At 33.4% G+C, this 17192-nt stretch overlaps 1 protein-coding gene across 2 annotated transcripts in view; it reads right to left on the bottom strand.

Moving 5' to 3' along the window:
* Positions 1–13999, bottom strand: part of LOC140434199 (zinc transporter ZIP3-like) — a 33082-nt gene extending 19083 nt beyond the window's left edge. Inside the window, exons 1-2 of one of the 2 annotated variants that reach the window (XM_072522283.1) lie at positions 13918–13999; positions 194–479 (exon numbers count right to left, since the gene is read on the bottom strand). In XM_072522283.1, coding sequence (XP_072378384.1) covers positions 194–433 — 240 coding nt within the window. In that variant the 5' untranslated portion in view covers positions 434–479; positions 13918–13999. Of the gene's footprint in view, positions 1–193; positions 480–13896 lie in introns of both variants that reach the window. The other variant, XM_072522284.1, reaches the window with a different exon arrangement.
* Positions 14000–17192: the final 3193 nt, after the last annotated feature.

Below are 17192 nucleotides of genomic sequence, written 5' to 3'. Positions count from 1 at the left end.
GATGATGATGATGATACTACGATAGCTTCGCATCGAATACAAATATAAAGAGTGCTGCTATTTTTAAACTACTTATAGTTGCTCATTTCGGCATGTGCGAAATGCTTACGCATTGTTTCGAGGTGCTTACGTAATGATCATGTTTAGTGTTCAAGTGCACAGTGCTTATGATAAATATCAAATTCGTTCTAACCTCCAGCATCATATGCAAAAAACAAGTCGCAAATAAAACTCCTCCTCCGAAGGACTGGCAAAAAGCAATTGCTAGTGTCACTTGACGATGTCTTTTCTGATTGACAAACTGTCCCGAAGAATCATCCTCGTCTTCCCACTTTTTCAGAAAATTATATAATTTCACCGGTAAAATAGAAAAGAAAAACCGAACAAAGAAAAACAGCACTGCTACGAATATTTTTGTTGTTAACAAGTTCATTACTGTCTACCACTACGATTAAAAATAATGGCGAACGAATGGTATCCTAAGGAAAATAAAGTAAATAATATACACTCACTGGCACGATGAACGTAGCACTTGCATTTTTAAAATAAAAATGTAAAATTTTAATTCTCTTTAAACTTTTATTATAATAACGTAAATATAAACCAAACAAACTGTTTCAAGTAATTTTTAATAAAAATTTACCTTTTGAACAAAGAACTGTTTCAGTAGATAATAATTTAAAAATTAAGGAAAAAAACGTAAGTAAATGTTGTAACAAAATTACGCTCAATTAATGAAAACTTAAGTCATCTGTCCAGACAAACTGATTTTAATAATGAATGTTTCCTCCACGTGCTCGAGTTATTGCCTGAATTCTCTTTGGCATGCTTAAAATCAAATAAGAAATGTCCCTGTTGAGGAATAAGTTCCCATTCCTCTAAAAGGGCTTTTTGTAATTGATTTTAAGGTTAAAGAGGCAGGAACACGATCTCATATCGTTCGCCTAAGCATGTGTCAAACATGTTCGATTTGGTTTGCGTCTGGACTCAATGCTGGCCAATCCACTACAGGAATGTTTACTTCATTTAAAAACTATTTAGTGATTCTCGCACTGCAAGGCTTGGTATTATCATGCCTCAGAACAAAGTCATTTCCAATAAAACCAGCATAAGTCACAACAAAATCTTTCATTAGTGTACCCGACAGCTGTTATAGAGCCTGTCGGAACGATGTACAATTCTGTACGTGCCTCTAGAGAAATTCCAGCCCACACCATAATTGAGCCCCCTTGATAGACTACCCTAGAACTGAAGGTATATTCTGCAAAACGCTCATGTGGTCTTCGCCATACTCTCTCGGCCATCTGGAGTATAATGAGCATGTGTGAGAGAATGTATGAGAGAATATTAGAAAAACGTCTTTTACAAGAAGTTGATTCCAAAATGGAACAATCGCATTGTGGATTTAGAAAAAGCAAAAGTATCCTTCTTCTTCTTAAAGTGCCCTCTTCTCAATGGAGGTTGGCTACTACAATTTTAAACTCTTCTCTATCTTCAGCTGTTCTTATTAACTGTTCAAAATTTAGCCCTGTCCATTGTCGGATGTTTCTGAGCCACGATAGTCTTTTCCTTCCTAGGCCTCTCTTTCCCTCGATTTTTCCTTTCACTATAAGTTGGGCATATTGGTACTTATTATTTCTCAGTATGTGGCCTAGGTATGATGTTTTTCTAACTTTTACTGTGTTAAAAAGTTCTCTTTCCTTGCCTATTCTATGCAGCACTTCTTCGTTTGAGGTATGCGATGTCCATTAAATTTTGAGTATTCTCCGGTAGATCCACATTTCAAAGGCCTCCAATTTATTTACGGTTGATGTTTTAAGGGTCCACGTTTCAACTGCATATAGAAGAGTCGACCAGACGTAGCATTTTGATAAACGTAGTCGAATTTCGAGTTTTATTCGACAATCACAAAGCAGTTTTTTTATTTTTTCGAAAGATTTTCTGGCCTGCTCTATTCTCGATCTTATTTCTAGATCAGGATTTAGGCTGCTATCGATCCAACATCCCAGGTACCCATGTTTATTTTCATACCAAATTGCTCACAGGTCGAGTTGGTCTTGTCGATGAGTCGTTGTAGACCTAAGTCGGTATCCGCAATTAACACTGTATCATCGGCGTATCTGATACTGTTGATATTTACGCCATTCACATTGACTCCATCCTTGGAATCCTCCAATGCTTCTTTAAATAAAAACTTGGAGTAGAGATTAAACAGCAGAGGCGACAGAACACATCCTTGTCTAACTCCCCTCCTAATTTCTACTTCTGCGGATGTGGAACCTTCGATCCTAACTCTGGCGTTTTGGTTCCAGTACAAGTTTTTAAGAATTTGATGTCTTTTCCATCTAAACCGACTTCTTGCAAACGTTCTAATAGTAGGTCGTGTCTTACTCTATCAAATGCTTTTTCGAAGTCTATAAAGCATATAAATATATCTTTCTGTTGGTCGTAGCATTTTTGGGCGAGAACTAGTGAACTGTATCCAAGAGTATCCAAGATCACATTTTTACTATCAAGAAACTAATACAAAACGCACGGAACTCAAGCACTGAGTTATACTAAGCCTTTATAGACTTAGAAAAGGTATTTGATAGTACTCCAAGGAAGGTGATTGACATATGTTTAAAAAACATATAATGTATATGATTAAAAAAGAAAGGTGTGAAAATCAAACTCAGGCAAGCCAATATAAGTATATCTAAACATACAAGGAACAGAATCAGAACCGATAATATGGAATCCTAAGAGTTCATAGTAAATGAGGGTCTACGTCAAGGAAGAGTCCTAGACCCCATACTGTTTAACATTGTCTTGGATGACATAATTAAAGACACTAAAGCTGAAACATTGAAATTGTATGCCGGACATAGAAATCTAGATCCAGTGTGGATCTCAGAGTGTGCATACGCAGACGATCTAGTGATATTTGGAATAAATGAAGAAAAGCACTCAATCAAAATTTACAAGAATAGAACGCTGCACTAATTAAACGAAATTTGAGAATCAATAATAAGAAGACGAAAGTATTGGTATGTGGAAAAAATAGAAAACAAACGAAGATAACACTTAACGGAAATATACTTGAACAAGTCGATACTTACAAATACTTGGGAGTACAAATAGAGAATAGAGGAACTGAAGAAACTGAAATAAGTTCCAAAATAAAAAGTGCTGCTCGAATGTACCACGCAATTAAAAGTACGTTTTTGTCGAAAAAAGAAGGATCCTAAAAAGCCAAAGTGACCATATACAAGACGGTGTTTGTGCCGATTTTAACTTTTGGTAGTGAAAGTTGGACGCTTACCGATAAATTAAAATCTAAAATACAGAGCATAGAAATGAAGTTTCTTAGAAGAACAATGGGTATAACCAGGTTAGACAGGATTAGAAATGAGACAGTCAGAGAACATCTTAAGGTCCAATCAATTATTAAAAAAATTTAAATAAGCTCCGGTTGCCAAGAAACATGTAACAATACAGTGCACAGTACTATTGGATATTTGATACTTTTGAGCAACATATCGCTCACTCCTTCCGTCTTCAAGCAATGCAACAAAAGCAGCCGCTGTTTCGATATTTACAAGCATAATTCTTGAAATTAAATCAACGTAATTTAACTGTGAACAAAAGAATAACAGTAGAATACCAACAGCTACCTTTGCAATTTTAAAAGTGATAAGCATAATGTATTCTTTATTTCTGATTTTTTGTGCATTTTTTTTCGGCTCTTAAGTATTGGGAAGTGCTTCAATAACCAATATTTACGAGTTCCAAAGGGTAACAACTCTATAATAACGTTATGTGAAGATGTCACATATATATTTTTTGTCATAAAATGATACTTATTTTAATTCCAAAGTGTAACAATTCAAGTTGTTTCATTTTGTAACTGATTTCTTTTCCTAGCGATATATTTTTTCAGTTCCAAACCGTAACATTTTTAAATTTTACACTTCAAAATTGACAACATTGCTTAGACTTGGTTGACTTTTTGAGCTTGACATAGCCAATCTCAGTTCCTTAGGTGGCTTATGATTTTACACATTCGACAAAGAGTTCCTCCAAAGTTATTTGCATAATTTTGAGTATTTTGAACATTTTGACTACAATGGATTAAGACCTGATTTTCTAACAAGATCTGAGTGTATTTTACAGTTAGCTTGCCAAAATGAAGGATTCTGCAAGGTAAACAAGGTTAAACAATTATGGATACTATTTCAATTTACTTAAAAATTAAATTAGAGACTGTAAGACCTATTTCAAAAATACATTGAATATAAACAACAGGGTTATACATACAGCGTTAAAGCAGATTACAAATACAAGTTTTATAGAAAATGACAGAAGAGGTGGTAACGGAAAGGCTGGACGTACAAGGATAGATGATGAAAAAAAGAATTTTGCAAGAAGGCACATATATTCTTTCCCTGTAACAGAATCTCATTACTGCCAAGTAAGCACACAAAGAACATATTTACAGGGGGACTTGAACTTATCTGAAATGTATCTATTGTATTTGAAGCAGTGTACAGAAAATAATTGTCAGCCTATTAAAAAGCATTTATATGAAAATATTTTCAATACTGAGTATAATATTTCGTTGTTTCAGCCAAAAAAAGATGCATGTTGTTTCTGTGAATATTTTACAAATCTATCCAATGAAGAGAAGCTGAAAAACTAGGAAAGCTTTAATAATCACATTAATGAAAAGAACCAAAGTCGATTAGAAAAAGAAAATGATTTAAAAATGTATTCTTCGTCAACTGTAGTATGTTGTTTTGACTTGCAAGCAGTACAAGTTGTTCAAAACGGAGACAGAAGTGATTTCTTCTATAAAAGAAGGCTTGTCTGTTATAACTTCACAATTTAAGATATAAATAATAAACAAGGATATTGCTATTTATGTAACGAAGGCGTAGCTCGTAGAGATGTTAACGAAATAAATAGTTTGCCAAAATATTTGAGGGATCACGTTACGGTAAAACATGTCATATTTTACTAAGATAATTGCCCTGGGCAAAATAAAAATAAGTTTATATGTTGTTTTTACTCCTAAATTGTACTAAATACAGATATTGAAAGTATTACTCATAAGTTTTTTGTGGTAGGACACACCCATAACAAGGGCGATGCAATGCATGCTTTTATAGAACGTGAAAACAAAAATGTGCTCTGAAAGGAGAAGTACTGTATGTGCCTTCACAACTAACACCTATAATAAATTTGGCAAAGAAAAATTGAAAACGCTATATTATTAACAAATTTCGAGATTTCATGGATATTAAAGCTTTGGTTAAAAACACAGATGACTATATAAAAATAACAGCGGAGAAACAATTACATGCAGTGATGTGCATATTGTTCAAGGTGAAAAATCAACTCCCTGTACATTTTTATACAAAAAATCATTTTTTGAAAGAGTATTCAACAAAAGTATAAAGAGGACAGCTTGCAGACATTAAACAAAACCTGGCTTACAGTTATTTCCTGCTGATTTCCTTGTGCAATTCTGGGTCGATCCTAAGAGCATATTGAAATTTTTATCACGGCCTCACTGTAGCCTCCAGAACGGTAGACGAAGAAAAATATTATAAGATTAATAAATTAAAGTTTTGTAGTAGGTATATTTAATAAATATAGAACCATACGTTTTTTTGTTTTATTCAAACAAATCTCATACCTAATTTGAACTTTCAATGAAATATGAAAAATCTTTAGTTCCAAAGTGTAACAACTAGACAAATACCTTCAAATTACCTATTGTATATGTAGGTATATATTTCTTTTTTAATGACATCATAATTTATGTCGATTGTTATTATAATAACAAAATAATAAAATTATCTGACAGAAACATGTTAAATAATAGATTTTCGCTGTTATCTCGTAACTTAATTTTTTTTTTCTTCTCCTTAGTATTAACGATATTAGTTCATTCATAAACGACCCTGTACAATACGGAATATATGCTGACGACATAATATTATTCTGTCATGAAAAGGTCACATCCAGCACAAATACTTTACTACAAAACACTTTAAGTAAAATAAACAACTGGGCCAGTCAATCCGGCCTTAACTTCTCCCCATCCAAATCCAAAGTTATTCATTTTACCAGAAGACAAAACACGCAATCTCCAACCATTACTCTGAATGGAAATTTTCTCCAAGTAGTAGATCAAATAAAGCTTCTTGGCATTATTTGCGATAAAAAACTTTCCTGGAGACCACACATTCGAGAACTTAAGGGAAGCTGCCTTCAAAGAATGAATCTTCTTAAATCACTAGCTCATTATAGTTGGGGAGCCGATGAGGAAACACTACTAAAAATATATCGAGCTCTTATTCGCTCCAAACTTGACTATGGTAGTGTTCTCTACATGTCATCAAGTAACTCACTACTACGTTCACTAAATGTAGTCCAAAATACTTCCCTTCGACTCTGTTTAGGAGCATTCCGATCCAGTCCGGTGGAAAGCATTCATGTAGAATGTTTCGAACCCTCGCTTCATCTAAGACGACAACAACTTCTACTGCTCTGTTTCGCTAGAGTTTCAGCAAATCCCACAAATCCCACAAGAAACCTCATTTATAATAGACAATTACCAGTTACTAATAATCCTAGAATGGTACCGTCCACTATATATATATATATACAAGGATTTCCACAGTTTTCACTGTATTCCTTCACTCAACCGTTTTCTCCAATTTTTCCTGTTTAGCCAGTCCCCTTCCTGTAGGTTTCTTCTACTCATTGCTTCGTCCACCTCATCTCTGAAAGATCTTCGGGGTCTGCCTCTCTTTCTTCTTCCTATCGGGCTCCACTCTGTTATTCTATTTATCCACCGATTTTGGTCTGCTCTTCTGACATGTCCGTACCAGGTTAACCTCTTCTGTTCGATGTAGTCTATGTCGGAGTTCATGCCCATTCTCCTCTTAATCTCCATGTTATTTATCCTATCTCTTCTTGTTACTCTGCAGCTTCTCCTTAGAAATTCCATCTCTGTTGCTCTTATTTTGTTTTTGGTTTTCTTATTTATTGTCCAATTTTCACACCCATAAGTGAGGATACTTCTTGTCATGGTATTATATATTTTTTTCTTTGTTTTCATGCTGATGTTCTTATCCCATAGTACCGGGTTCAATTTTCGTATGCAGTCTCTTGTTTGTCCTAGTCTATTTTTTATATCTTCCTCCGTTGTTCCTTTGTTTGATATTATGAAACCTAAATACTTATACTTGTCTGTTCCTTTGATTTGTTTACCTTCGTTTATTTCCAGCTGTTTTATTTCTGTATTCTCCGTTGTTAGGTATTCAGTTTTCTTTAGGTTTATTTCCATCCCATTCTTTGTATATTCCTGCTCCAGTTTTCTCATCATAAAACTGAGGTCATCCTCGTCTTGTGCGATCACTATTTGGTCGTCGGCAAAACTTAGCGTATATAGATATTCGTTCCTTACTGGTATACCCATTCCTTCGCACTTTCTTTTCCATGGTTTCAGGGTTTTTTCCAGGAATATTTTGAACAGGGTGGGGGATGTGGAGCAACCCTGTAGTAGTCCCTTTGTCGTCTTAATTGGACTGCATATTCTATTGCCCGTTTTGATAGCTACTTCGTTATTCTTGTAGAGTGCTTTTACCGCGTTAATTAATCTTCGTGGAACTTCGATGTTTTCCATTGCTTCCCATAGCTTGGTTCTAGGTATTGAGTCATATGCCTTCTTAAGATCAACAAAAGCCAGATGGACGGATCTATTTTTGGCCATTGTAAATGTGATCTAAGCATGCTTTCCCCGCTGTGAAACCTGCCTGGTCTTCTCCGATTTTATCTTGTACATATATTTTTAATTTTTCCTTTATGGTCTTTCCATACAGTCTGCCTATAGACGATATAATGCTGATTCCCCGATAGTTTTCGCAGTTTTTTCTATTTCCTTTCTTGTATATTGATGTCATATATGCTTGGGTCCATTCTGCCGGTAAGTCTTCTCCATTCAGTGCTCTCTCAAACATTTTATGTATCATACGGAATAACTTTTCCGATCCGTTTTTTTCCGTCCACTATACAGATGTTAATTACTTATTTAGATATCAATCTATTGTCGACCAGCCCTTTCACGGTCCCTCAAACTCCTCCATGGATATGTAAACTTCCAAATTTCAATATCGAATTATCCAAATATAATAAGAATGAAATATCACCTTCCGTTATCAAACAAAGATTCTACGAAATACTACATCAATGCAACTTCGATAAGATCCTTTACTCAGATGCATCTTAGACTGAAGAAGGTGTTGGCTGTGCTGTTACAACGACTACAACCACCGTCAACTTGTTTCGACTCTCCAGCAATTGCAGTATTTATACTGCTGAACTATATGGAATACTACAAGCGGTGAAAACTCCACTCAACGATGATAAAACTATAGCAATCTGTACGGACTCTCTGTCCTCCATGCAGTCCATAAGAAACGTACATTCGATCCATCCAATAGTTCAAGAAATCCAGAGTATATGTAATCGCCTTTAAACTAATGGAATTACAGTAACAATATTGTGGGTTCCATCACACGTTGGTATTCCAGGTAACGAAAAAGCCGATCAAGCAGCAAAACAAGCATGTTCTCTTAACGTAACAACAGACATTCAAACATCATCAGATTTAAAAAGAATAATCAAACATAAAATAATGGACCTTTGGAATGACCATTGGAAAAGAAGCAATACCAAGTTAAGCGTTCTACAACCAAACATTTTCTACCACCAGCTCCCACCAATGAAAAGAAAGGACAAATCTATCATTCGAAGATTAAGAATAGGGCACACACGCCTTACACATGGACACCTAATGAATTCCAGTAATCAGATTTGTGCCAGTACTGCAACAGCACGACTTCCGTAACACATGTACTTCTTGACTGTCAACACTACCTAGCGGCCAGAAGAAAATACAATCTTGGTAACAACCTAAAAGACATACTTATCTCAAACAGCAGAAACTATGAAAATGTATTAAACTTTTTAAAAAACACAAAGTTATACAATTTAATATAAAACAAAATGTATTATAAAAAATGTATTGTAACTAATTTTTACCCAATTTAAAGTATTAACTATGTAAACATGAATGTAAATTGTACCTGTGTCAATGACCATTAGCTGTCGAGACACATATTTTTCGAAAAAAAAAAAAAAATTTTAAACTCGTAAATAGGTTTTTATTTTAAAAATGCAAGTGATCCGTTTTTCGCGCCGGTGAGTGTATAATAGATAAAGTGAGATATTTTGCGTGAATTGTTTCCCTGGCTATTGGTTTTCGCTTTTGGGTACTTGAATTGCTGTGACACAATATAGTGAAATAACTCCCTTCATAAAAAAAACCTTTTATTTATAGAAAATTAAAAATAGAATCATTAGAAACCTTGATACATGAAGATGCTCCACTTTTTAATAAAGCATTGGTTTCAGGTATTAATAAGTCATTAATCAAAATAGGTAATTAGATTTATCATGTGTTCTAATGCGTGTCTTTCTAAAACTGTCTATCGATTGTGTTCTCCCACACTTTAATTACTAGAACTTTCTCACAAACCCTACAATTTGTAGATCAAATGATGTCATGTGATTTTTTAAACAATCATTAAGTATTTATATTCAAAGTGCCAACACACATTAAAATACAAAGGATAGAAACCCTCTCTTTGGGGCTAAATCATAAAAATATAAAAAATCAAAATCTGCTGGTTTATCATTATTACACAATAATCCCAAAGATACGGAAAAAATATAGAAAAAGTAAAAAATAATATACCTCAATATTATGTGTATTTAACAATATACATTAATATGTTCAATAAATGAGTAAATCAATTTATACGTATAAAAGTAGGGCGGGGAGATCAACGTCAGATAATTTGCTTATAAAACATATCATACATAAAATAGCATAATAGATAAAACAAACAAAAGTATACTTTACAACAACAAGTAAATTTGGCAAAAGAAAATAAAGCTAAAGGTCCTGATGAGATACCAGCAGAAATTATTAAATTAGTCGCAGAAGATCACATAGATATACTAAAAGACTTGTACAACACCATAATATGATTCAGGCGTCATTCCAAAAGAATGGATTAAGTCGACCATAAGCTTAATGAGCCACACTCATTAAGTTATTCTTTAAAATTATGTATAAAAGAATTTTCAGAGAACTGGAGCAAGATATTAGTAACACTCAGTTTGGCTTCAGAAACTCAATGGGTACAAGAAAGGCCTTGTTTGCATTTAATGTATTGGTGCAAAGATGTATGGATGTTAACCAAACTCTTTATATCCGTATCCTTGATTACAACAAGGCATTTGACAAAGTCCTACATAATCGTCTCCTACAGCTAAATAGAAAGAGGGGTAAGGCAGGGATGCATACTTTTTCCGCTGCTCTTTAACTTATATTCAGAAGGGATAGTTCAGAAAGCAATGAGGAAACATCAAGTGGAATTAAAATCAACGGAGAACCTATAAATAACATAAGGTACACCGACGATACGTTAGTAATCGCAGAGTCGATTTAAGAATTTCATGTTCGTATAAATAATATTGTAGATAGTAGTGAAGAGGCCGGACTTACTTTAAATATCAAAAAGACGAAATTTTTGACCATTGCAAAGACACAACAACAAAATACCTTATGGATTAGGGACAAACTCGTAGAAAAGATGGACATATACGGTGTCGGCCGATATGCGCTCGACTGTTTTGCGCCCTTACCTGAAATCAGCCGGTTTGCGCTCTAACACTTTCTTAATGGAGATGTATAGCTAATTATTTTCTTATATCAACCGTTTTGCGCTCTCTTTTAATCGACGTTTAATTTTATTCTACCATAACGATCAGGTAACGGTTAGGCTAGTAAATTTAGTTTTAAAAAATCATAAAACTATAAAAAAATAAAAATAAACCATCTTCCCTTCACACTTTCATTCAGGCTTAGGACTGTCATGGTTTATACATAATATAAACATTGGCCTGTTTAGAAGATGTTTTTTTAATTTTTTCAATTTGTTTCGTTTTTTTTTTAATTTGTTAATTTTTTTTTGTTTTTTTTTTTATTTTTTTTGTTTTTTTTTTCGTTTTTTTTTTCAAACTTTTTATGCAGTAAAATACAAAAAATTCTTGGGAATAAAAAATTGTCTATTTATTGCAGCTTCTGTTTTATATATGTTTTCTTGTGCCGCTTTCCTTCTAGATTGAAAGTAAATCGATCATAAAGGTGATCACAATATTCTGCTTCTTTAACCAGGCACTTTACTAATTGGAATACATTGGGATGTGGTCTTATTAATGTATTCAGACGATGATTCCAACCTTCTAAAACGTTATTACTGCGATGTCTTTGATCATGGCAATTCCACATTTCCTTGGTAATGTGAGTATTTTCTAATCATTGTTTGACAAAGTAGTCATAAAACTGTTTCATTTTTTCAGAAATAGGAGAGGTTTCTTGAATGCATAACCAGCCATCATCAATATCTTCTATGGGTGGATACGCTAACGCAGCACACATTCTTATGTGCAAACGTATCTCTTCGTTGTCAGTGTATTCAGAAACAAGTCCAATATTTTTTTAACATTTTTCCATATACATTGATTGAAATGAAAATATCAACCAGAAATTTTGGCTTCGGGAAAATAATTTTCTAAGGCACCAATCACTGCCTGTTCAAAATCCAGTTTTATAAGAGATGGTTTCCAATTTGGTAGTTTCTCTTTCATTGATGAAAATAACATATCGTGTGTCTCTTTGGTTTTGTTAGGAAGTAACGCAAATATCCATGGAATTGTATTTGTCTCCTCTGACGTACTACCAATATCATACCATTAGAAAAATTTAATAATTTTGTTGGTTTTAATTTGACATTTTTTTTTCAAATCTAAAGGAAAAAGATGTTTCTGTTTATTTGACATGTTAGTTTGTTCATTTCAGGTTTATCAGATTATTATTGTAGAATGAAATTAAAATTATATTGCAAGAGAGCGCAAATCGGCCGATTAAAGAAACTATAGTAGTTAAATATTTCTATTATGAAAATTGCAAAGCGCAAACTGGTAGATTTCAGGTATACATATTTGGAAATAATCGTAATCGAAAACAACGATTATACACAGGAGATCAAATCACATATAGAAAAAGATCCACAAGGAAACTAAATTCCTGTAGCTGGCTGTATACCATGTATCACAAAAAATTTATTTAAAAATTTCTTTATAAAAGGTATATATTAAAACACTCTATATTAATATTAATATTATTTTCGAATATTAATTTCGAAAACGTTCTTTGATGTAGCCCGATAGGGTGCTTTAATATATACCTTTTATAAAGGAATTTTTAAATAATTTTTTTTATATAGAAAAAGCCCGAACATCATTTAATAATATTAGAAAAGTACTTTGCGCAGCAACGATTTAAGTCTGCAACAAAGTACGAATACTGAGGTGTTACGTGTTGTGTTATTATATGGAATGGAGGCTTGGATGCTCAAAAAGAATATAAGTAACAGAATAAAAGCATTTGAGGTGTGGAAGAATTTTAAAAATAAGTTCGGTCAATAAGGTTATGAACAAGGACGTTTTAAAAAGAATGAACAAGGAAAATAAGAGATTAATTATAATTAAAATAGGAAAATTGCAGTATATGAATAACGTCATTAGAGGTGAGAGATGAGAGCATTGCTACAGATCATTATACAGGGAAAGATACTGGGCAGAAAAAACATAGGGCGACGACGTATATCCTAGCTAAACAATTTGAGACAATGGACAATTGTAAATCTGTTGAGCTCTTTAGAGCAGCAATATTAAAGGTGAACCTTCTTAAAGGAAACTTAAAGAAGAAAAAGACTAATTCATAGATTTAATAACACCTTGACAATATGTCTTAATAACACTATTTGGCTTAAATAACACATTACCTGTAAGTTAAAATCTTTGCCTGCTGTGTGTTCTTGGTCTTACTTTATGGTGTCGAGTCTTGAACTTTGAATAAAAATGATCTAAAATGCCTTGAAGTTTTCGAAATGTGGTGCTAGATACAAGAATTTTAAAAGTTTTTTGGGTGGAGAAGATTAGAAACTTCACAATACTAGAACAGGTCACGAAGACCAGCGAGATTATAAGAAGCATCAAGAAGAGAAAGCTATAGTAATTCGGACATGTAATGGGAGGCTGCAAATTTGCTTCAAAATATTACGCAATGGCAGAATGAAGAAAGACTTTATGGTGAAAGAACTTGCAAGATTGGTATGTTATTGATACATGCATGCTATTTAGGGTGGCAGTGAATAGAATTAAGATAGCTATGATGGTAACCAACGTTCTGAAAGGACATGGTACATAAAGAAAATAACGCCGTGCTTAATACAACATAATTTACAAGGAAATATTCAACAGCTGTAGGAAACATAATTTTCGGGTAAGGTGAACCAAGTTAGATCTACATAATATGAATTCCAAAATCTACAGTTTGCTTTTTTGAAGCGATATAGCGAAGACTGTATACAATACATATATTAATACTTAAATGAAATGTAAAATCAAACTCCTACTTGATTATAAAATCCCCAGAAACAAAACAATACCGCACCAATTTGTAAAACTTCAAACTTTTTTTGTGTAATAACATATTAAAATAAAATTTATACTACAACTAAATAATGGAAAAGGTAACCAATAACTTCAAACGTTAATAAATTATTATGATAAAAGTCATCAGAATCACGTATAAGTCAATCAAGTATAATTGAAAAAAAAAAAAAGATTTTACTACTATACTCATTCGCAAATTATTCCGATCACTTTTATAAAGGTTTTTGTTCAATATTTAGTTGTAGTAAATACTTCTTTTTTTATGTAAATTACCAAAACCCACGTGTACTTATGTTCATTCGCAATTATTTTTATCCGACAAATCTATTTACCGAACTACATCGTCGCGTTGAAGTTATTATAATACTGAACAATAAAAAGTTGTGATTGACATGCTACCCCTTGGTTTACATGCGCATAGTGGTTGTAAAGCCATATAATTACTTTCATTTGAATTGTTCCATTGGGTAGTTCTCATTAGCTTTTTTAAGAATATCAATATTTACTTTAAATCCGGTATTTTTGTTGTTCCAATTTGAATTCTTCTATTGGATAGTTACCGTTAGTTTTTTTAAGAATATCAATGTTTTGTTTAATACCGGTATTTTTGTTGTTTCAATAATAAACTGATGTTATCAGGAATCACGTTAATTTAAATGGTTACTTAGTTATTTTTATATACAGATATTAGAGAAAGTGTCAATAAAATGTGTATTCATAGTTATTATTATTTTTCAAATATTCTTCGGAAAATGCGAAAATATGTGTTAAGTAAACTAGGGGAGAGTCACCCAAGTTGGGACAGTTTTTTTTATAACAAATACTTGAAAATCTATAGATATTAAAAAAAAGTTGAGGTAATAAAATGAAACGTTATTCTAATTGTTAACACATTTTAGATATAAACTAAATAAGAAATAAAAAATATGCTTCGTTTTTTGTTATTAAAAAAAAAGTGTGAATGTCCCATCATGAGAAACCGGAATCCTAAGATGGCCCGTTGGGTTTCTCAAAAAGGGACATTACTCTATACAACTTCCACAAATAAAATAGAGATCATTTATTACTCCACAAGACTCATGAGCCCAATTTGAATATATTTTGCAGTTGTACCAATCTTCACTACTCTCTGCGTACTTCTTTCCACATACAATGCAGTTTGAATCATCTTTAGTTGAAGTGACGACTGTGATATTGCTAATATTTGCATTTCGGGCCCTGTGGTCCATAACTACAGTTCGTTTCACAGATTTAACCTTGTTAGTAGGGATTGTGGATTGCAACGTCTCTAACTCATTTTTATACGGCGATTCTGTGAGTATCGTGGATTTCAGAGAATGTCTAGAAGAAGTCTTACCTTTCTTTTTCTGTGCCTTTGGTAGCGGACTAATATCAGTCACTTTTACCTTGGATGTCGGAAATTGGATAGGAATGATTTGGCTTCTCCGTATCGGTCTGTTATCTTCGAAATCGCCATCTTCTTTAGGTGACCTTAAAACAGACCGTTTTGAGGTTGAAGGAATCGGATTATCATACATTTCAACTTGATTTACGCCTTCGGTATGAGCCATCATTACGGGTAATTTATTGACCTGTGATGTAGTTTCATTGTCCACTGATTGTTCCGTCGTTTTAGAGGGAGCGAATTCGCAGTCTTGAAATACGTCTTCGTTAAAAGGCCAAATTCCGGTTACTCGGAATCCATTTGTCGCTATCTGTACAGAAGATGCCTTTGAGAATGCTTCTGCAACAGCCCCTGAGATTTGATATATTCCAAATGTACGACCACAATGATTTTTTAGCCATCTAGTAAGGTACAAATCATAATATCTCATAAATGATTTAAAATACGAAACATCTAGGGGTTGCATTTTATGCGTACAGTGTGGTGGCAGGCATAATAAAATAATACCATTCTCGCGACAGAAGTTTATAACGTCTAAACTTTTTGTATGTGAACAATGGCCGTCCAAAATAATAAGAATTTTGCACTCCTTCGAAGGTCTGGTTTGTTGTGCAAAATATTTTATGAATTTTAAAAAAACATCACGATCAATCCATCCTTTGTCCTGTGGAAATGCCGTTCTACCGTTAGGTGCATTGTCCATCAGCTCTCGTTTCATTTTCTTTCTGGGAAATATAAAAGCAGGCGCAAGAAAATTGCCACTTGCACTCATAGCAGCTACTATAGTGACATTAACTCCTCTTTCGGCACTTGTTAAACCTCCCACTTGCTTTTTACCTTTCTGAGCAAGAACTTTAGATAATTTTTGGACGGTTGTCACTTCGGTCTCGTCAATATTCCAGATTCTATCTGGAGTGAGGCGATGTTTATTATAAATACTTTCCAGGTTGTTGAAAAAACTTTGGACTGCATTCTTGTTGAATCCTGTAGCTCTAGCGTATGAGGTTGCTTCTGGTTTTCTCAGAGAAATATTTCTATGTCGACTCAAAAACCCATAAACCCACTTTTTAGAGGCCATTCAAGTAATTAAAATTGTTAGCAATATTATTGGCTTGGGCAAAGTCAAATGCCAGACAACGAAGTTCTTTATAAGTGACTCCAAAAAATCGCTTTTCCATTTCAAGAATATGATCTAAAATTTCGTGTTCCTGTTCAACTGAGAATATTTGCCTAAACCGACCAAGATATTTGTCATTTTCGGTGACGATTTTATTTTTGTTTGTAACTCGTCTTTGAAGAGTACTTTTAGGAATATTATATCTGTCAGCAGCTTCTCGAAGCGATAGTTCGTTATTCCGAACTTTTTGTACAGCTAGAATCATATTTTGAACGGACAAGTTTCCACGATCAGTTTTTCTTTTGTAATAGGAATTTGGATTTCTATTTGGCATCTGTAAAAGAAAAATATATCAAGGTTAGAATATTATGACCTCCTTGGGTATAATCTAATTACTGAACCCCTACTTATAAATGTTTTTAGAATGAATTACCGTTATATGTAAGAATTTATGAGTAATTAATGATTTAATTAGTTAAAAGTAGGCAGGTATAAAAAGAATATCTGTAGCCATATTTTAGTTCCTAAGATGGGACGTCCCGACTTAGGAAGTTTAACTTTGTCCCATCTTAAGAGATTTGCACCCATTTTGTAAAAATCTTAACCGATATTAAACAAAAGCTTTAGTGGCAAATACTTTACAGTGAAATGCAATGACTATAAACTCTGTTATTGACTAATAACGTTAAGTTTCACAGATACTTACCATTAACGCTATATTCACTATAATGTACGTAAATATATTTAAAAAAATATGTAAACATTAACTTGTTCTGACGAACGCTACCGGTATGCTAGCCTCGTGTCGTTTACGTGACAATACGACTGAATGGCGAGCTTTCATTCTTCCAGTGCAGGTGTTGCCACTTGTTACAGATTTTCTAGAATTGCTAGTGTCCCTGCTTGGGAACCGTCCCGTCTTAGGTAACTCTCCCCTAATTATTTTTTGACATAAATAGAACGGATTGTGAGGATCTAAATTAATGATTGATGAGTAAGAGTATAAGGCTTAACTCAGACGTACCA

This window comes from Diabrotica undecimpunctata, chromosome 2 (genome assembly GCF_040954645.1).
Source record: "Diabrotica undecimpunctata isolate CICGRU chromosome 2, icDiaUnde3, whole genome shotgun sequence".
In the NCBI taxonomy this organism is placed as follows: Eukaryota; Metazoa; Arthropoda; class Insecta; order Coleoptera; family Chrysomelidae; genus Diabrotica; species Diabrotica undecimpunctata.
This window is presented reverse-complemented; position numbering and strand designations above follow the sequence as displayed.